Source organism: Manihot esculenta, chromosome 10 (assembly GCF_001659605.2).
Source record: "Manihot esculenta cultivar AM560-2 chromosome 10, M.esculenta_v8, whole genome shotgun sequence".
In the NCBI taxonomy this organism is placed as follows: Eukaryota; Viridiplantae; Streptophyta; class Magnoliopsida; order Malpighiales; family Euphorbiaceae; genus Manihot; species Manihot esculenta.
The window spans coordinates 2,195,297-2,217,703 of NC_035170.2; the positions used below are offsets into that span (position 1 = coordinate 2,195,297).

The following is a 22,407-nucleotide window of genomic DNA, read 5'->3' on the forward strand; positions in this document are numbered from 1 at the left end:
GATTTTATGTAAATAATTCATATTATCTGTCTTGACAGTAAAATTGAGTTTTATTTTAATACGAGTAACTTGAATAACTCAAAATTGAATATTAAATATGCTCAAATAGAGACATACACTCCATTATAAATAGAAATGATATTGTAGTATGTAACTCATACTATATGTGTTTGTGATCAATAATGGGAGTACAAGCGCTGATCTCTATTTGTTAATGTGTGAGCCTTTAAAAATTATAAGTCTAATTTATTAATGTGTGAGACATTAAAAATTATAAGTAATTTTATTAATAATTTTAGAACTTTGATATGGTATTTGAGACTTAATTTAATATCTGATATTTTAGAATATTATCTATGAATGATATAATTTGATGAGATATTTTTACAAAAGTAAATTGAATTAAGGGGGAGAGTATGGAGACGGGAGAAAGATCATATGAAAGTGGAGATGTGAGTAACACTATATGAAAATATTACATTAATTTTGTATTCATTGACCAGTCAATTATATTTAATAAATTATAATTATGAATATATAAGAAAATAATTAAAATTATATGGATATTCAATGTGATAAATAATTTAGGATAGTATTGTAATTATTTTGAATTTCATTATTTGAGCGGTTATATTGATCTAATAAAAATATAAAATTTGAGTTTTCGAAATATGCATAAATTACTGTCTATTTGTTAAGTACGAAAATTATAGTGTATATATTATCATGTTGTATTATTTGTGAGTCTAAAATAAAAAAATTATAAATTCAAAATAGAGTAAAAAAAAATAAAGTTTGAAATAAAATTTTAATAATAGTTCGTTTTAATTTATTTTATATAAATTAAAAAAAATTAAAATGACTTAAAATTCAAATCTTTACCACTAATATGGTAGAAGGCTATGTACTCTTGTTCTCTCTCCCTGCTCTTAATAAAAAATTGCTTTTCACTCTCTGCTTAGAAAATACGGTTTCTACTTTCTGATGCATTGTGTGATCTCTTGTATTTATATGGAACAAAGGTCGTGAAATCTGAGAAAGTATTTGGATCCTTGTAGAATATACTATAATTCTATGTATCCTCTATGAATATATATGCATGGTTCATTGTAGCTGATTATGCATGGGTAAAGTGATACCATTTATTTTATTCCAATTTTGAAAAATTAATGGATTTTTCAACAGTAAAATAATAATTTTTTTTTGTCATATTTGTTTGCTCATATTTCTTAATTCTTACAAATATTTAAAACTCATTTCTCTACTTTCTGGTGCTATACTTTCTCCTTCCTTCGTCCTCTCAAGATTTTTTACTCAATAAATTCTCAGCTTTTAATTGATTTATCTTTCATCTTTCAGCCATTGTATATTCCATATTCTACATATCTTTATGCAACTGGATAACGGGATGTGTTCTTCACACAGAAATAGTAAGCAGGGTTTAACAAATGAAGAAATTTCCTCTGTTTTTTCCGTTTCTTTTTCCTAGTTTTTCATAAAAACTCCAGTAACATTCAGTTTACTAACTTCTTGTAGCAGTTTCAAGAGTTGGTAAAATCGTCCTTATAAGCTTCGTTTTAATCATTGTTACAGAGAAGCAAATAAAACAACTGACTTGCTTGATAACTTGGCTGTCCACTTGCCCATTGGTTTGCATCGGTTCATGACTCCTCTGAGAGAGCAGATCGAGGTTCTTATTGAGATAGGCAGGGGGTGACTTCTCTAAATACTGAAAGCTTTTGGTTGCAGGCAGGCCTGTATATGAGCGAAGTGCAAAAAGATAATCGATTTAGTTGAGAAACCATTAGTACAGTTTATGAGAAATTAGTATTACTGTTAGAAAAATGAAAAAGAAAAGATGAGAAAAAGAGTAAGAATATCTATGTAAATCTATAACATGAATACGTAAAATTTTATATACATCTGGTTATAATTTTACATCGCAGGTCCGTATGTTTCCCTTAATAATGGCTCTGACAGGAAAGCTTTGTCGTGACTGGAATTATTGTCCTTTGTCGATTTTTCTTTTTTCCAAGCTTTCTCCATCAATCGCGGAAATGATAACATTATGAAATCGGTCTCCGAGATTTTTTTTCATCGGGAAACTGTCTCTGATATTTTTTTTCATTGGGAAACTGTCTCCGAGATTAAGATTATAAAACTTCAGCCCGGGATTAGAGGCCCAACTCCACTGTCTCGAGTTGAGCGTTGTTCATCCAAAGTTTTACGGACAAAAGTTATGATTGTTTCTGGTCGGGTAAAGAACAAAAAACAATGGCAGAGGTTGTCGTTGCTTTAGTTGTCCAAAGAATCGCCGACTTGCTTACTCAAGAATTAACTTTTCTGAGAGATGTGAAGGAAGATGTTGAGAGTCTGCAAGGAGTACTGAGACGGATCCAGTCTTTCTTGAAGGATGCAGACTGCAAGCAATATCAAGATGAGCGTGTTCGGAACTGGGTTGCTGAAATCAGAGGCGTAGCTTATGATGCTGAGGATGTAATAGAATCCTATATTCTTAAGATTGCAACACGTAGAGTAGAAGGAGCACGTGGAATCACCAAGAAGGTTAGCTCTATTTTCATAAAAGTTCCTCGTCTCCGTGTGATCAAGAGCCGGATCGAATCCATCCGAAACAAGATTGAGGCAATTTCTGCTAGTATGCAGACTTTTGACATCAAACTTGATGCTGAAAGAGCGGTTCCAGGTTCTGCAAGTGAGATGCAACAACGACTGAGAAGATCCTATCCACATGATGAGGACGACGTGATCAGCTTTCACGCAATCAGGAGGGATATTAACGCTCAGTTGATGATGGCAGCAGAGCGACGCCAGGTTGTTTCCATAGTAGGAATGGGGGGACTTGGTAAAACAACTCTTGCCAAGAACATATACAATGACATTAATGTGAAGCAACACTTTGATTGTTGTGCTTGGGTCTTCATATCTCAACAATACACTCCAAGAGATCTGTTAGTAAGAATCTGGATTGATGTTGCGTCTACTACAGATAAGTCAAAGTTGGAAGCAATAACGGAGGAAAAGCTTTTTGCATCTACTAATATAGAGTCCATGAAAGAGGAACAATCGCTGAAATCCATGTTGGAAAGGATGGAAGAGGAGGATTTGGTTAAAAAGCTCTATAAAGTGTTAGAGCAAAAGCGATACTTGGTGGTGCTCGATGATATTTGGAATACTGAAGCATGGGATTGTTTAAAACGAGCTTTCCCAAATGGGAAGAAAGGAAGCAAAATTTTGTTCACAACCCGTAACAAAAGCCTTGCTTCTTATGCTGATCCGTCGATAACTCCAATGGAACCGCCATTTTTGACAAATAATGAAGCATGGGAGCTTCTCAGGAGAAAAGCATTTCCCGTCGAGCAGAGTTGCCCACGAGATCTTGAGATTTTGGGGAGGGAAATGGTGAAAAAATGTGGAGGATTGCCCTTAGCTGTTGGTGTACTTGGTGGGATATTGGCAACAAAAAAATCTTTGAATGAGTGGAAGACAGTTCAGAAAAACGTTAATGCACACTTTGCTATGTTGGAACGAAAAAATCAATATGGAGGAGTGTATGGGATATTAGCTATGAGCTACCATGATTTGCCTTATCACTTGAAGCCATGCTTCCTCTATCTTTCCCAATTTCCAGAGGATTGGGAGTTTCACAAGAGGACACTAATTCGAATGTGGATTGCTGAAGGCTTTATAGCACAATCGCAGGATTCAGCAAACCAAACAATGGAAGATGTGGCTGAAATATATTTGGAAGAGCTTGTAAGCAGGTGCATGGTTCAAGAAACTGAAAGGGACCACACTGGAATTCATGTCAAAATTTGCCGCATCCATAGTCTGATGCGAGATACCTGTATATCAAAGGCAGGAGATGAGCATTTCGCTGGAGGCATTGAACACCGAGACGAGTTTGCAACAAACACTAAATCTCGCTTTTTGAAGTCCGCAACGAGCCAGCCACGAAGAATTGCTGTTCATCCTCGTATCGATGGAGACAATGCTGGTAAGAGATTCTATGTGCCGTTGGTAAAATGTGGTGATCCACATCTTCGTTCCCTTCATTACTTTGTTGATCAAGACAAATATCGTATGACTAGGGGGCAAGAAATTTACATTCTCAGCCATTTTCGACTGCTTAGAATCTTAAATCTTGAGAATATATATCTGAGCAAATATCATGTACCTGGAGATATTGGCAATTTGATTCACTTAAGATATCTTGGATTGAGAAATACTGGATTATGGGTAACAACGAAGTATCTGTTTGTGGTCTCCACTTCTTTACCACCATCCATAGGTAACTTGAAGAGTTTGTACACCCTTGACGTACGAAAAAATTCTTTGGAAACCTTACCTGATGTGCTGTGGAAATTAGAAAATTTGAGACATTTGTTAGTAGAGCCTGAAGTTGATGGGCAATTGCGGCTGGATACATTAACACACTTGGAGACTTTGAAGTGGGTACGAGCTAAGAATCTAATTGCAAACAATGCATTGTGCAAATTGACTAATGTTCGAAATTTAGGAATATATTTCAAAGAAACACAGGAAGTGGATGTTGTCCTAAAATCTCGCATTTTTGAACAAGGCCGTCTTAGTAGCTTGAAGATGTCGATCTCAGAAGAGGGTTCATTTCCAAATTTGGAATCACTTTCACGTTGTGATCATCTTACGAAACTAGAGTTACAAGGAAAAATACTAGAAGATCCCGAAGAATCACTCCGTCACAATCTGAAATTCCTGCCAGAAAGCCTCACCAAGTTAACTTTGTCTCATTCTCTGTTAAAGCAAGATCCAATGTGTATTCTGGGAAATAAGTTGCATAATTTGAGGTTTCTGTTCCTGCATACATTATCTTACGAGGGTTCTGAACTTGTGTGCTCTGCGAATGGATTTCCGAGACTTGAGATTCTTACAATTGAAGAGTTAGAATTAGAAGAATGGCAAATAGAGGAAGGTGCAATGCCCTGTCTCAGGACTTTAAAAATAAAGGCTCTAGATAAACTGAGGATGATTCCAGAAGGTTTCAAGTTCCTCGTTAGCCTCCAAGAATTGAAAATCATCGACATGGCAGCATTTGCAAAGAGGGTTCAAGTGATTGATGGAGTAGAAGGAGAGGATTTTGACAAGGTGCAGCACATAGGCATCCATGTCATTTGACTATTCATGGGGATGCAAGGTAATTTTATTTTAACTTTTTGACTTAGTTAGCACATAAGTCTTAATTTAAGCTCAAATTACCTGAAAATTCAAGAAATTATATTTTTTATTTTTGCACTAAATCAAAAAATCAAGAGAAAAAAAAGAAATTTCCAATATTACCCATGAGTTAAATGAGATATGCAAGTTTAACTAAAAGAATCTTTCTTTTTGGTCATAGGTTGATGAATTGGAAACGGACTCGGAAGACTCGATGGAGGAGTGACCATGTTGCTGAAAGTGCCAAAGTTACCGTCTTCACATCACAAGCTTTGTTCTTGTGTTGCATAATTGATCACATCCATCTGATCCTACTCCAATACTGTCACTGTAAAATTTTCTTTTCACGTTGTAATGCAAATTCCTGACAGATTTTTACTTGTTATCAGAGTGGTGATTTTAAATTTTTGATGATAATAGAGAGATGAACAATGAATCTCATGCAACGGATGGATATAGGTTAAATAGAGACACAGCTGAACAGTGATGGACCTTTCTAAAAATGTTAATATGGAAGTGTGTGTATGCGTATATATTGAACTTCTTGTAATATTTTATTCATGAAATAAAATAGCATTTTTCCTTTCTTCTCAATTCTTATTTTTGTACAATTTTTAAATTTGATTAGATATATATAATTTTTAAATTAAATATTTTTTATCTAATGAAAAACAATCTTTAGAAGTTATTTGCGAGTTAGGTTTCCACCTATTTAAGAATTTAAAAACCTCCAAACTAAGTTGATGGATTAAGAAAATTTTCCTTTAAAGAATTTTTAATATTTCAAACAAGATTTTTCTTTCAATAATAAAAAAATTAATAACAAAAAAAAAATCATATATTTTTTATTTTATTGTAATTATATTTATATTTTTTTTTAAATTAAAATCTAACTTTTTAAAATTATTTTAATTGTATTATATCCTTCTTATACAGTTAAAAACCAATGAACTAATGAATTTATCTGTATTATTTGTCACGTTAATAAATTTTAAAAAATTAATAATAATCTAAAATTTTAAAAAAATATATAATAAAATTAAAAATATATTTTTTTATAATTGTCTATTTTATCAATATTTTTTTAGGAGATGGAGGAATAAAAATTAAATTTATAATTTTAAATAAATTATATATTTTTTAGCAATTTAATTAAAGTTAGGTTAGATAATTAAATATTTAATTCATATATTATTAATTTTTTTAAAATTTATTTTAAATATTAATATATTTAAAAAAAAGGTGCATTAAAATTGTATTTTAAAGTTAAAAGAATAATTTAAAAAAATATCTTAAAAAATTATTTTAATATTTTAAAATTAAATGATATTAAATATTATTTTAAATTATTTTTTAATATTTTATAATTAATATATTTAATAAAATTATTTTTTAATAAAATTTTAAAAATAATACTAAATAATAAATATATTAAATAAATTAAAAAATCGATGGATAATAGTTTTAATTAAAATAAAATTAAAATAAATTATTATTATAAAATTATTATTATAAAATTATTAATAAAAATTGAAAAATTAAAAAATAATATAAATAAGAATTTTTAAATATATTTAATAAAAAAAACTTGATAATTTTATAATTTTTAACTATAAATAATAATAGGTATATTTAGTCGGATATCAAAGTCATGAAATTTAATTGATAAAAAATAAAAAATATAAATAAAATTACAAAATAAAACTTTTTTAAGATTAATTTGCGGCGTGGTGAGATTGTATTAACATTATAAATAAATATAAATAATGGGAGGTATAATTAAAATAATTTTAAAAAATTATATTTTAATTGATATAAAAAATTATATATTATAATTATAATAAAATAAAAAATAAAAAATTTTTATTATTATTATTTCTATAAAAAATTATAAAATAAATTATATTTTAATATTTAAATTTTAACATAATTAATAAATCAATTTTTGTATTCTCAACATTAAATATTTTAATTTTTTATAATTAATTTATTTAAATTAAAAGTCTGTTGATCCATTTTTATTATTAAAAGGATGAATATTTTTTTATTATTTTTTTAAAAAAGATAAACTATATTTAAATTTTTAAATTTTAAAATAATTAATAAATTATCTCTATATATTTAAAATTATATATTTAAAATTCTCATAATTAATATATTTTCATCTATTATAATTTAATTATTTTAATTTTTTATTTTTTAATTAAAAAAATACTTAAATTCTATTAACATTTATTTATAATATCTCAATTTAATTAATTTTTAACACTTTTTTCTTTAATTTTTCATTCATTAAAATATTCATAATTTTAAAATCTTTTAAAAAAATTTACGATTTCAGCTATTTTAAATAAGTCTTAAATAAATTGCTAACTTTACTTTAAAAAGAAATTGCACTTTAAAAAAAAAAATTTAACCCTAGTTTTAAATTAATATTTATAATAAATATAAAAAATTTAAAATTTTATTTTAAAAAATATAAAAATTAGTTTATTAATTAAATTAAAATTATTTATATTTAAAATTTTATTTTAAAATATATAAAGACTAATTTATTAATTATATTAAAATTTATAATATAAAAAAAATTAAATTTTTAACACTTTTTTAAAATTTTTTATTCATTAAAATATTTAAATATTTATAATTTTAAAATTTTCAAAAAAAAATTACAATTTCAACTATTTTAAATAACTCTTAAATAGATTGCTAACTTTATTTTAAAAAAAAATTTAACTCATCCACTACCTTTAAATTAATATTTATAATAAATAAAAAAATTATAATTTTAAGCAAATTTAATATAAAAAATTTAAAAATTTATTTTAAAAATTGTAAAAATTAATTTATTAATTACGATAAAATTTAAAAATCAAAATAAAATTTATGTAATATAAAAAAATTTAAAAATACTTTAGATATTTAAATATTTATTATTCTTTTAACATGTGAAAAGATTTTTAATTTAAAAAAAATAATTATATAAAAATTTAAGTGTTTATTTTTTAAAATATATTTGTTAATTATGTTAAATCAATACTTAGAGTGACAAGAGTATACATTAAATTTGATATATAAAACAGATAACCACAAGTATTTTACACAGAATGCTGAAAATACAGTCCAACATTTTTAATACATCATTCTATTAATTATTGATGGAGAAATAAAAGTACTGAAATAAAATTTATTAAGGAAAACAACTGATCACAATATCCAAATCATTCATTGCTTGAAACCCCTGCATATATAGAATGGCCAACTAGAATCATTTTATGATGCTGAAATTTTATATATATATATATATATATATATATATATATATATATATGCTGAAATTATATATTTTTAAATCTCTTGAAAATAGTTTCTAAATCAATAATTGATTTAATATTTATGAAATTAATATTTATTTATTTACATATACGAATAAAATAATTATAAATTATATTAAAAATAATTACCTTGCTATTATACTTTAAATATAATTGGCTGGAAGGGTAATGTGCACCTTATACGAGTCAACGATTGTATTTCTGGATTGTATTACTGAATTCTTGAGTCGTGGCATAGCACCTTCTTCTATTAACAATTCTAAGGCATTTAAATCAACAACACGAAGAGTCTCAAGTTGAGGAAACCCATGGGCAGAGCAGACCATTTTAGACCCCTCGTATGAATGATAGTACAACTCCAGAACTCTCAGATTAGACAGCTTCTCCAAAATGCCCATCGGATCCCGCTTCAATTTAGAATTAAACAAAATTAACTTGGCAAGGCTTTTTGGTAGGTGTTCCAGGGAATATGGATCTTCTGGTATAGCTCCGCATAATTCCAGTTTTGTAAGTTGATGAAGACCAGAAAGTGGTTCCAAATTAGGAAATGGAATATCCGCTCGCATTCGCATTTTCAAGGAACGGAGACGGCCTAATCCAAAAATGGGAGATCCTATCACAGCCATAACTTCCTCCGTTGTCTTGAATTCTACTGCTAAACTTCGGAGATTGGTCAACTTCTGTATTGTATCTCTTTTAATTAGATGCTTTGCAGATACCACCTTCAAAGTCTCCAAGTGCCTTAATTTATCCAATCTAAACTGCCATATCAATTCCCCATCCAATAATAGATGTCTCAAGCATTCTAATTTCGACACTGCAGCGGGTAATATAATTACACCATTCCGTCGTAGATCAAGAGTATATAAACTCCTCAGATTACCTATGGACGATGGTAATGCCGCCACGCACCTACACTTAACTCCATCAGTCATTCCACCACCGACTAATCCCAGATATCTCAAATGAATCAAATAACCAACTTCCCCAGGTAGGCAACGATCATATTGCCATATATAATCAATTTTTAAAACTCTTAGCATTCTGAAATTCTCAAAAATGAACCTTGCTTGCTGCCTTGTCATATTGTACACACTTCCACGACCATAGATCTTTCTCATATCAGGTTCAATCAAATAGAAAGGAGACCGGAGATACAAATCACCACTTTTTAGTATCTTTCTGATAGCAGGTTCAATCAAATAGAAAAGAGACCGGAGATACAAATCACCACTTTTTAGTGAAGGCACATAGAAGTCCGTTTTGCGTCCATCTTTCCCGAAAATGCGAGGATGAATAGCAACTCTACGCCACTTATTATTTGATGTCAACTGCAGAGTGGATGAACTACTATTTGCCTTTGCGTCCTCTGCGTGCTGTATAACTCCAAGGAAATTCTCACTCCTTGCCTTTGAAATACACATATCACGTATCAGATCATGAAGTCTGCAACTTTTCACACCTATTCCAGTGTGATCTCTTTCGCTTACTTGAACCATACACCTACTTGTCAGCTCTTCCAAATATTCTTCACCCACATCTTCCATCGTCTCTTCTTCTCCACCTATTGATGGTTGCAATATAAAGCCTTCGGCAATCCACATTCGAATCAATTCCCTTTTCCGAAACTCCCAGTCCTCTGGAAATTGAGAAAGATAGAGAAAGCATGGCTTCAAATGGAAAGGCAAGTCATCGTAGCTCAAACCTAATATCCCATACACTCCTCCATATTGATGATGTTGTTCCCACTTGATAAAGTGTGCAATAATATTTTCATGCACACTATTCCACTCCGTTAATGACTTCTTAGTTGCCAATAGGCCTCCAAGTACAACAATTGCTAATGGCAATCCTTTGCATTTTTTCACCATTTCCCTTCCTAATTTCTCAAATTCTGGTGGGCGAGGGAATGTTTTCCTTTTAAGAAGTTCCCAGCCTTCGTCGTCCTTCAACAGTGGTGGTTCCACCACTGAGCTCTGTGGATCAGCATGAGAAGCGACCACAGTGTTTCGGGTGGTAATTAAAACTTTGCTTCCTCTCTTACCATTTGGAAAAGCACGTTTCAAATAATCCCAGGCCTCAGTTGTCCAAATATCATCAAGAACCACAAAGTAACGCTTCTCTATTAACGTACTATGAAGTGTTCTAATCAGATCTTCCTCTTTCATCCTTTCCAACAAACACTTGAATTCTTCATCTTCCTTCATCTTTCCCACCTTGGATTTAAGTGGTTGTCCCCCTTTCATATCCTCCAATAACTTTGCTTTATCTTCGTTGGATGCAGCATCCATAAGGATTCGAACGACAACTTCCTTGACAGAGAATTGCTGAGATATGAAGATCCAAGAATGGAAGTCGAAGTTTTGCTTCACATCAACGTCATTGTATATCTTCTTGGCAAGAGTGGTTTTGCCCAGCCCTCCCATCCCCACTATGGAAACAACACGCACTTGCTCTTCCTCCATCATCAAACGAGCTTTAAGATCACTTATTACAGCCTCCAAACAATTGACATACTCTTCCTCAACATGTGGATCCGGTCTTCTGTATCGTTGTTGTCTCTCATAATTAGATCCTTCTCCCTCAACAAGTTGGATGCCGTAGGTCTGCATACTTTTGTTTATATCTTCAATCTTAGATCCGATAGATGTGATCTGGGTTCCTATACTGTGGAGATAGGAAGCCTTAGTGAACATGAAAAAAGCCTTGTTAATGAACCCGCGTACACCTTCTCCTCTACCCCTTGCAACTTTAAGAAGAAAGGTATCGATGACATCCTCAGAATCATAAGCGAGGTCTCTGATTTCAGCTACCCAGTTGCGCACTCGCTCATCTTCATGATGATGACGGTCGGCATCTTTCAAGAAGCATTTCATTCGCTTGAGTTCAGCTTGCAATCGTTCAAGTTCACCCCGCACACCATGCAGAAAAACTGCTTCTTGTATGAGCAAATCAGCAATTCTTTGAATAGCCTCAGAAACAACAGCCTCGGCCATTCTTCTCGTTCCAGTGTCTTTTTTTTTTTTTGTTACCAAGAAGGGAAGAATCGGAAGAGTTTGTTCTGCCTGAGATAAGCAGTGTCTTTAACTCGTCAAAGGTCGTTAGCGGTGGTAATTTATTATAGCAGATTTCTGATACTTTCCTTAATGAAAGTTGCGGTTAGGGGTGAGCATTCGGTCGGTTCGGTTCAAAACCGAACCGAACCGAATAAACCGAAAACCGAAATTTTAATGTTTATAAAACCGAACCGAACCGATTTTGGTCAGAAACCGAATCGAACCGAACCGGTCTGATTCGGTTCGATTCGGTTCTGTTTAATCAGTTTCGAATTTTAATAATTTTTTATTTTTTATAATGATTTATTTTTTTTAGTATTTTAAAATTTAATTAAAATATTTTAATTTTAATATGATTTAATTTCTCTATATTATTGAAAAAATATATTATTATTACTAATCGGTTCGGTTCGGTTTTTTCGGTTGTTTTCTGATTAAAACCGAACCGAACCGAACCGAAATCACCGAAATTTTTGAATTTAAAAACCGAACCGAATTGAAATATATAAAAAATCAAACTAAATTTTTAAATCAATTCGATTCGATCGATTTTTTCGATTGAACCGAATACTGCTCAGCCCTAGTTACGGTGAATAGACGCCAGCAAAGATAATTTCAAAAAAGAAAAAGAAAAAGCAAAGATAAATATTCTTTGAGGAGTCAGTTGAGCAATGAATGGGGCCTCCGTTTTCCTGCTTTCTGCTTTTTTACTGTGACAATAATTAGATTGGACATAAAGGTGTCAGCTTTGAGAATAAAGGTATCAATGATGTCCTCTGCCTCGTATGCGATGTCTCTGATTTCAGCTATGCAATTGCGAACGCGCTCATCATGGTCTTGCTTGCTATCTGCATCTTTCAAGAAGCACCGAATCCGCTTCAGTTCAGTTTGCAACTGCTCAATTCCCTGCCGCACGCCATAAAGTGAGCTTGCTTCACGAACAACGGCATCAGCAATTCTTTCAATGGCAAAGGTAACAATAGCCTCAACCATTGTGTTCTTTTTTTTTTTTTAATAACCAAAGAGGTGAAAAATATCTCAACTTGTTTAGATGATACACTTTTGATGGGTATCTTTGCTTGAGGAAATAAGGAATTGCATTTAGAACATTTCATTTTCTTCTTAATCTTTCCCTAATGTCTTCTGTGATTATTGATTCTTTGCTAGGAACGAGAGCAAGATACTAGGCTTTGGAGCAGAGCAAACCAAAAATTAAAAGTGAAAAAGCAATTAGCTTCCTCTTATTTTTTGCTTAAATAAATAATAGATGAACAATCTAAAGATTCTCAACATTTAAAGAGGTAATAGATGAACAATGAATATAATACAAATTTTAATAGTAAAGGAAGTAATGAGAAGAATTGGACTTTCATTTACTATAAAGAAAGCAGTAATTTATCTATGTGAATTATTTTTTATTTATTTGTAATTGACAATTGAAACACTCTTTTTTATCAATTTTATAAGTTCTTATTTTTATTTTATGTGTTGATCAAATTAATCAGATAATAGGAATCAATACAATTAATTGATCAAATTAAAAACTTTAAAGATAATAATAATTTTTCATATTACTTTAGACCAATCCAATCTGGTTCTTAGAAAAATAAAAGGGTTAAGATATCATGTAGTTTTCTTCTGCCCTTGTTAACTGAGTGATAAATCCAAGACAATAATGTTCATACCCAAGAACAAATTTATTATATTAAACAATGAGTTTGTTACATGATTTTCAGAAAGGGAAGAACAAGAATTCTGCCTTGGAAGTGATTTGTAGTTCATTACAAGAATTGTTCCTGTTTCCCCAATGGCCTGGTTACAGATAAAATAAAGACAAAAATTTTAAAGTTTCTGCCAATTCATTGTCAAAATTCACTGAAGTTTAAACAGCTCCTCAAATACACAACACAGAAAATCAACAGCATATCACATTTGTGGGAGCACAATTGACAAGCGCTGCCAGAGAATGATCAAAATCTTTTATAACCAGCTTGCCTTCTATATCCCAAGCATGCAACTGGACAGCTTCAACTAGGCCCCATGTCTCACTATTTGACTAATCTCAGCACGTCACCCACAAGATGTAATGAGCCAGTAACAAGGACCTGATGAATCATGAAGAAGAAGTTAAATATCTGAATATCAAGCATAAACTAATATAAATGCTGCTTATATGACAACACCTTATTTGACTCAGAGCTGAAAGCAATTCATCATCAAATCCTCAGTCCTAGGTCAATTTGCTAAGAGCATAATAGTACATTAACAGCAAAGTTACTACTTCGTATGCCCAAGTTCAGGGAAAGCTTGCAAGTGTTACATGCTGCCTTATTGATGTGTCAACTTCATATACCATCGGATGAATACCGAAGAAAACAACTGTGATATCTAACAAGGGTCTCACAGAATATAAATAAATGTGTTTTTTCCCACTTTTTGAAATTATCCAGTGAGTGGCCTGGCAAATATGTTGGAAAAAATCAAAAGGGTCTGCTAGAAACAACAGCTTATGAGCAGAAACAACAGCAATGACACTGATTATTCATGTCAAGTTATTTGATTAGAGGGTTCATTAAAAAGGTGAAATTCTTATTACACAATTGTCTGTTCCACATAAATCCCTAAAATAACTTATGCCACAATACAATATGGGAAATGAAAAAAGAATTCACAAATCATAAATTCAGTACGAGGAGTCCACTTCAACGATATTTTCAGAAAATAAATTTTTATATCGCAGGTTATATAATAGAGCAGATGCATTAATCAGCATTACCTGAATGCGAACAGATCGATTTTGATAGACGCTGTCCCTGAGCCATTTAATAGCCAACGGAAGAGAAGGAAAGACTGCCATGATCATTTAATGCTGGCCCTCTGGATTCTTGACAGGGTGATTTGACCAGTGATTTGGGCAAATCACTTGGCCAGATCACTTCTCCTTTGCAGTTGCTGGGCTGGTACTGTTCACGCCCTTTTCTGATGATGTGCTTGATTTTGCGATTGGACCGGTGATCTTGGTCAAATTATCTGGGCAATTGGGCAAATCGGCAAATCATTGCCCCGATCACTTGTGACTATGGTACATTCAGTCGATTTGCCCAACGATTTGGGCAAGCAGTGGGCAAATCACTGGGCAAATCACTACATCTGGGCTGCCTCCCAGTAGCGCCCTGTTTTCTGTCTTGGGCTGGACTTCAGAATATTGTTCAGCAGTCTAAGGAAGGGGGATCCAAAGGAACCTCCTCCACAACATGGATAGTAAAACCTTCATAGAATTTCTTCAAACGATGCCCATTAACTTTGAAAATTTTGCTTGTTTGTGGACTCCGTATGTCAATAGCTCCATGTGGATAGACATGCTCAACCAAGAATGGTCCAATCCATCTAGACCGAAACTTTCCAGGGAATAATTTGAATCTTGAATCAAAAAGTAAGACCTTATCACCAACCTGGAAGTGTTTTCTGGAGATATTTTTGTCATGGAAGGCTTTGGTCTTTGATTTGTAATCCCATGAAGCTTCATATGCATCACGCCGAATCTCCTCAAGCTCTTGAATTTGCAATTTTCTGTGAACTCCAGCCTCTTTTTCATCAAGGTTACATCTCTTCACAGCCCAATAGGCTTTATGTTCAAGTTCCACAGGTAGATGGCAGGCTTTCCTATAAATCAGCCTATATGGAGACATCCCAATTGGAGTCTTATATGCTGTCCTATATGCCCATAAGGCATCATTGAGGCGTGCACTCCAGTCCTTGCGATTTGGGCAGATCGTTTTCTCCAAGATGGACTTGATCTCCCTATTTGACACTTCGGCCAGCCCATTCGTTTGAGGGTGATAGGCAGTGGAGGTTCTATGGATGACATGGTGCTTCTTGAGGAGAGTTTCTACCACCTTGTTGCAAAAATGGGTCCCTCGGTCACTGATTATGGCCTTGGGCAGACCAAATCTTGAGAAAATGTGGGATTTTACAAAGTCACAAACTGTTTTAGCATCATCAGCCCTTGTTGCCTTGGCTTCAATCCACTTGGACACATAATCCACAGCTAGGATTATGTAGGTGTTGCCAAAGGAAGGTGGAAATGGCCCTATGAAGTCAATACCCCATATGTCAAAGATTTCACACACCATGATGGGGGCTTGTGGCATTTCACTGCGGTTGCCAAGGTTTCCCGTTTGTTGGCATCTTGCACATGACCTACAAAATAAATAAGAATCTCTGAAGATGTTAGGCCAAAATAACCCACATTCAAGTATTTTCAAGGCTGTCTTGCGTGGCCCAAAGTGTCCTCCACAACTGTAAGAGTGGCAGAAAGTTAGGACAGAAGAAATCTCATGATTTGGGATGCATCTCCTTATGACTTGGTCTGCACAATGCTTCTATAGGTAAGGCTCATCCCACACATAATACCTTGCATCTTTCTTGATCTTGTCTCTCATGTGTTTGGGCAAATCAGTGGGCAAATTACCTGTGGCAAGGAAATTAGCAATATCAGCATACCATGGTTCTTCTTCTTGGACAACAAAGAGGTGCTCATCGGGGAAGGTCTCATTGATGGGGCATGGCTCCATTTCTGAAAAAATTCTGCTGAGGTGGTCAGCCACAAGGTTCTCCTTTCTCTTCTTGTCATGAATCTCCAAGTCAAACTCTTGTAGCAACAATATCCAGCGTACTAGCCTTGGTTTGGACTCCTTTTTCTTGATTAAATACCTCAATGCAGCATGATCTGAGTATATAATCACCTTTGTCCCAAGTAGATAGGACCAAAACTTCTCCAATGCAAACACAACAGCCGGCAACTCTTTTTCCGTGGTTGAATAATTGCATTGTGCAGCATCTAGGGTGCGTGAGGCATAGTGAATGACATGAGGATTGTTTCCTTTTCGCTGTCCCAATACTGCACCTACAGCAAAGTTGCTGGCATCACACATGATCTCAAATGGAAGTGTCCAATCAGGTGGCTGGATGACTGGGGCAGAAATTAGCAGTGATTTGATCAAATCAAAAGCTGTTTTGCAGCTGTCATCAAATTCAAATGGGACATCCTGCTGTAATAACCTGCACAAAGGCTGTGTTATCTTGGAGAAATCCTTGATGAACCTCCTGTAAAAACCAGCATGTCCAAGGAATGATCTAATCTCCCTAATGCTGGTTGGATAGGGCAGATTTTTGATGGTGTCAATTTTGGCTTTGTCCACCTCAATCCCTTTTGCTGAAACAATATGGCCCAAGATTAAGCCATGGCTGACCATGAAGTGGCATTTCTCGTAGTTGAGAACTAGATTTGTCTCCAAACACCTCTGAAGTATCTTCTCCAAGTTGGCTAGGCATTCGTTGAATGAGTTGCCATACACCGTAAAGTCATCCATGAAGACTTTAATAATTTTCTCCACATAATCAGAAAAAAATACTCATCATGCACCTTTGGAAAGTGGCTGGTGCATTGCAAAGACCGAAGGGCATCCTCCTAAATGCAAAGGTGCCAAATGGACATGTAAAGGTGGTCTTTTCTTGATCTTCAGGTGCAACGAGAATTTGATAAAATCCCGAATATCCATCTAGGAGGCAGTAATGACTTTTTCCAGCAAGTCTTTCAAGCATTTGATCCATAAATGGCAAGGGAAAGTGGTCCTTCCTTGTGGCTGTGTTGAGCTTCCTATAGTCCATGCAAACTCTCCACCCATTTTGCACACGAGTGGGTACTAACTCACCTTCAGAATTGGGGACAATAGTAATCCCTGTCTTCTTTGGTACCACATGGATGGGACTCACCCATTTGCTATCAGAAATGGGGTAGATCACCCCAATATCTAAGAGTTTCACTATCTCCTTCTTTACAACCTCCATCATTGGTGGATTTAGCCTTCTTTGAGCCTCACGAACAGGTTTGCACTCATCCTCCATAAGTATTCGATGCATGCATGTTGAGGGTGATATGCCTTTGATGTCCTCCAAGGTCCAACCAATTGCTTTCTTGTGCTTCCTCAACACATCAAGGAGCTTTTCCTCTTCTTCTTGGCTTAGCTGGTTGGAAATAATTACTGGAAGTGTATTTCCAGCTCCCAAGTAGGCATATTTGAGGTGGCTGGGCAATGGTTTCAGTTCTGGTGCAGTTGCTGTTTGTGCTGATTTCTGCTGTTTGCTGTCTGATTTGGGCTGTGATTTGAGCAGATTATCTGGTGAACTGGGCAAATGACTCTCTTTCAAGTCTGTCTGCTCCAGTGATTTGGTCTGTGATTTGAGCAGATTATCTGGTGAACTGGGCAAATCACTGGGCAAATCGCCCACATCCAGCAAGTTACAGCAGTCTGCTGTTTTTTCTGCTTCAGTGATGTTGCTGTCCATTTCTCCTTTCCAGCAAAGACCATCATAAAGTAAATTTTCTTGATCAAAATCAAAAATTTCTTGGCTTAAATCATCAATAACATCAAGGCCATAAATGTAATACCCGGCTAGACTCCGGTATCGGAATTCCTACCGTCCGGTGGAATCTTGGATGTCGGAAGTCTCTAGTAGGGTAGAAACATGTTTTCATAAAATGTTTTAAGGTATTTCATGGTTTTAAGTATGAAATTAAATGAGTTTTATATGAAAAGTTTTTGGAGGAAAATCCAGGTTCGGCCGCCGAAAGTCAAGTTCGGCCGCCGAACATGGCATGCATGCGGAGGCACATTCGGCCCCCGAACGTGGCCTGGCCAACCACCTATAAAAGGGTCCCTTAGGTCCGCACGGGCGAGCTTTTTCTCCCCCGTTGACGGCCAAGGTGAGTCTCCGCCACCCCTCCCTCGATCTTGAGTGTTTTCCTTAAATCTTCCATGATTTTCACGGGTTTTAACTTCTGTTTTGAAGATCTGTGAGTAAAGAGCAAGTTTTGGGTACTTGGAGGTTCAAAGAGCTCAATCTCTCTATCTCCAAGCTAGGATCGCCTTTCCTCTCGTTTCTTCAAGAGGTAAGCTCGGATCCACCCTTGTTATGTGTTTTAAACAAGCATTAAGTTGTTTTATGGGTAGAGATGCATGTTTAGGCTTGTTGATGAGTTTGTGGGTTTTGATGTTTTGATACAATGTATGTTGATTTTTGTGTGTTTGAAGTGTTGTAGTTGGGGTATATGCTAGTTTGAGACCCCTAGGTGTAATGTATGATATGTATGCATGTTTTAGAACTAGTTTATGCATGATTTGAGGTTTTGGGAGGCAAGAGGTTCATTTGAACCAAGTTTCTGCCCATTTGGGAGAAACCAGGTTCGGCAGCCGAAGGAACTTTCGGCCGCCGAACCCCCTTGTGGAGGCAGCATTCGGCTGCCGAAGCTTGCCCCCGAAAAGAGACTTTCGTCTCTGTCTGGGACTTTCGGCCGCCGAAGGTGCCGCCGAACATGCATGAGTTTCGCCTCTGTCTGGGAGTTTCGGCCGCCGAAGGTGCCGCCGAACCTGCCTGACTTTCGGGTCTGGAGGGACTTTCGGCCGCCGAACCTGCCGCCGAAAGTGCCCTGTCCAGCCATTCTTGCATGTTTTTATGTAATTGTTTTATGATGTTTTAGGGGGTTTTTTTTGGGGAATAGTTTAGAGTTATGTTCAGGTATGTTTGGTCCCTCATTGGAGTCCACCTGTGTAGGTTCGGACCCGAGGAACCGAGGACCCCAGCAGTGAGCCAGTTGCTACAGAGTTTGTCAGAGCTAGCCAGAGGTGAGTGGAATAAACCTTAAGTTTTAAATTAAATGAAATATGAATTTTGAGCATGATCCATGCATCATGAATGCCATGAGATATAGTAGGTTGTTTGCATTAGTATTCACGAATATGTTGCATTGCATTTATGATGTTGATGTGGATTGGTTATTGGATGATCCTTTAGTCCTCATATGGCATGATGATGTTACGACATAATATGGTATGGAAGTCCAGGTTGTACCCATTCTACGTCCCTGGCACGATGTAAGAGAAAGTCCAGGTTGTACCCATTCTACGTCCCTGGCACAGTTGGACTGTATGATATGTTATGTTAAGGGAAAGACCGGTTGTACCCATTCTACGTCCCGGCACAGTTGGACAATGTAGAGGACTAATGGTGACAATACCATCCGAGATGTGATTTGTTGTGATGTGTTGCATTTCATGAAAGCATGAAATTTTAATATATGATTTCACTATTCTGCTCACTGGGCTTTGTAGCTCACCCCTCTCCCCTAACCCCAGATGTGCAGGTATAGGGTAGACCAGGAGGTTAGCCAGAGTTTTGAAGTATGTTTATGTAATAGTTAGATTGTGGACATGACAATTGTACTATGATGTAATGTAAGAGATTACAGTATGTTATGTAATGAGGTCTATTGAGATTATAGATGTGCTTGACCCTATGAGTATTGTAATCCCTTGTTGATGCATGATCTTAGATAGTTGATGATACAGATGTTAGCCAACTCAACACATGTATATCGCCCATTGGGGCATTGATGAGATCCCACTGAGGGGTCAAGTTTATGATTATGTTAGTGCATGCACAGGTTGAGTTTGGTGTATGAGGAATGAATGAAAGAAAAGTTTAAATTTTTATGCATGTTGTTGATCATGTATGGGATTATACAGGTTTACAGGTTATTGTCAGGCTTGCTACGGGTCCCGGCGGCCTTAAGCCGATCTGGATCCTAGCGCCGGTAGCGGTCCGATTTTCGGGTCGTTACAATAAACAGGAGAAACATCATTGGGGAATTTCATGGCATCATAAACATTAAATTTGATAACTTCCCCTTCAAACTCCATAGTTAATGTGCCATCATGCACACCAATTTTAGTTCTTGCTGTACTTAAGAATGGTCTTCCAAGTAGGATATCAGAGGTGGTGTTGCTCTTGTCTTCCTCCATGTCAATAACATAAAAATCTGCTGGAAAGACTAATTGGTCCACTTGCACCAACACATCTTCTAGCACTCCTTTGGGGTAGACAACGGATCGGTCAACTAATTGGATCACAATGTTGGTGCTCTTGAGTGTACCTGCATTTAATAAATTAAAAATGGAAAGAGGCATGACATTTATTGAAGCTCCAAGGTCACACATGGCCTTCTTTATCCCTACATTGCCTATTTTGCATGAAACTGCGAACATTCCTCTATCCTTGCATTTGGTTGGAAGTTTCCTTTGGATGACAGCTGAAACACACTCCCCCACACTTACCTTTTCACGTTCAGCAAGTTTCCTTCGGTTGGTGCATAGCTCTTTGAGAAACTTGACATATCTTGGGATTTGCTTTACAGCATCAAGTAGGGGAATGTTGATTTCCACCTTGCGGAGTATCTCAAGTATCTCTTTTTCTTCTTTCTCCTTTTGGGACCTTGCAAATCTTTTGGGAAAGGGAGGTGGTACCTTGAATTTTTCTGCTGGTTGCTATTTCTGCCTTTGACTAGATTCTGCCTGATCTGTTGATTTGGGCAGATCACTTTCTGCCTTCTCTGGTGATTTGGGCAGATTGTTTGGTAGTCTGGGCAAATCACTGGCAAATCGCTGCCCTGATCACTTTCTGGCAGATTCTCATCAGCAACCTGTTTCTGCAATTTTTCAGACTTTCTGTCTTCCAGCTCTTTTCCACTCCTCAATGTGATGGCACTAGCATTTTTTCTTGGATTTATCTCAGTTTGGGAAGGTAACTTCCCTTGAGACTCATATTTGCTGATTGAAGTGGCCATTTGGCTAACTTGTTTCTCAAGATTTTGCACGGTATTTGCTAAATTCTTCACAATCTCTTCAAGAGCTGCATTGGAGTTCTGTGGTGCAGCTTGAGCTTGGTTCCTTTACTGGTAGCTTGGATATTGATTTCCCCTTGCATAACTGAAATTTGGATGGTCCCTCCAACCTGGATTATATGTATTTGAATAGGGATCATACCTTCTTTGCCCATTGAAACCTCCAACAGCATTGACTTGCTGGTCCTCCTCTTGAAGGGAAGGACATAGATCAGTTGGGTGGTTGTTGGCACATATTCCACATGTCTTGGGCTACTGTATCTGCTGGACTTGTTGGGTTTGACCCACAACAAGGCTACGGACAGCATTGGTGAGTTCAGAAATTTGAGATGCTAAAATGGACGTACTCACCTCATTTACCCTTCTTGATGGCTGCTCTTGGTCTCCAAATTGCTGAGAAGCTGCAGCCATGGTGGAAATTAAGTCCCTCATCTCTCGAGGTGATTTTCTTTCAATTGATCCTCCACATGCTGCATCAATAAATTTTCTCTCTGAGGGTAGTAAACCTCCATAGAAGTACTCAATGAGAGATTGGTCAGAAATATCATGTTGAGGGCAGCTTGTGCACAACTTTTTGAACCTCTCCCAGTACTCATACAAGCCTTCAGAGTGCTTTTGCCTTATGCCACTTATCTCTCGACGGATGCCTATGGCTTTTGAGGTTGGGAAGAATTTTCTCAAGAATGCTCTTACCATATCAGCCCATGATGTGATGGATCCGAGTGACAAGTAGAATAGCCATTCCTTGGCATAGTCGTCAAGGGAAAAAGGGAAGGCTCTAAGTTTGATGTCCTCTTCTGGAATACCATCGGGTCTCATGGTTGAGCACACAACATGGAATGCTTTCAAATGCTTGTGAGGATCTTCATTCTCTAGGCCTCTGAATTTGGGAAGGAGATGGATCAGACCTGTCCTTAATTCAAAAGGTGCTGTCAATGGGGGATATGCAATGCATAAGGGTGCTAGATCTCCTGCTGGTTTAGCTAGCTCTCCGAGAGTCCTCTCCCGTGGCTGTGGTGCTTGGACGGGCACATTTCTAGCTTGTATTTCAGCTTTTACAGGTGCA

General features: G+C 35.6%; 2 protein-coding genes and 1 long non-coding RNA gene across 4 annotated transcripts; 1 reads left to right on the forward strand and 2 right to left on the reverse strand.

Annotated features, from left to right (window-relative positions):
• Positions 1-1,824: 1,824 nt before the first annotated feature.
• On the forward strand, positions 1,825-5,805 carry LOC110624964 (putative disease resistance protein At1g50180). Of its 2 annotated transcripts, none has more exons than XM_043960924.1 (2): positions 1,825-5,190; positions 5,386-5,805. In XM_043960924.1, exon 1 carries the CDS (start codon positions 2,275-2,277, stop codon positions 5,170-5,172), a length of 2,898 nt encoding a protein of 965 aa, XP_043816859.1. In that variant the 5' UTR covers positions 1,825-2,274; the 3' UTR covers positions 5,173-5,190; positions 5,386-5,805. The 2 variants fall into 2 exon arrangements, with proteins under 2 accessions (XP_043816859.1, XP_043816858.1); XM_043960923.1 differs by having other exon boundaries at positions 1,832-5,191; positions 5,393-5,805.
• Positions 5,806-8,674: 2,869 nt separating this feature from the next.
• On the reverse strand, positions 8,675-11,695 carry LOC110624869 (probable disease resistance protein RF9). The gene has a single exon (XM_043960925.1). It carries the CDS (start codon positions 11,540-11,542, stop codon positions 8,690-8,692), a length of 2,853 nt encoding a protein of 950 aa, XP_043816860.1. The 5' UTR covers positions 11,543-11,695; the 3' UTR covers positions 8,675-8,689.
• A 1,585-nt stretch (positions 11,696-13,280) lies between these two features.
• LOC110624873 lies at positions 13,281-14,463 on the reverse strand. Its single transcript, XR_002489487.2, has 2 exons — positions 14,379-14,463; positions 13,281-13,707 (listed from the first exon to the last, which is right to left on the reverse strand). It is a non-coding gene; the product is annotated as an uncharacterized LOC110624873 (long non-coding RNA).
• Positions 14,464-22,407: the final 7,944 nt, after the last annotated feature.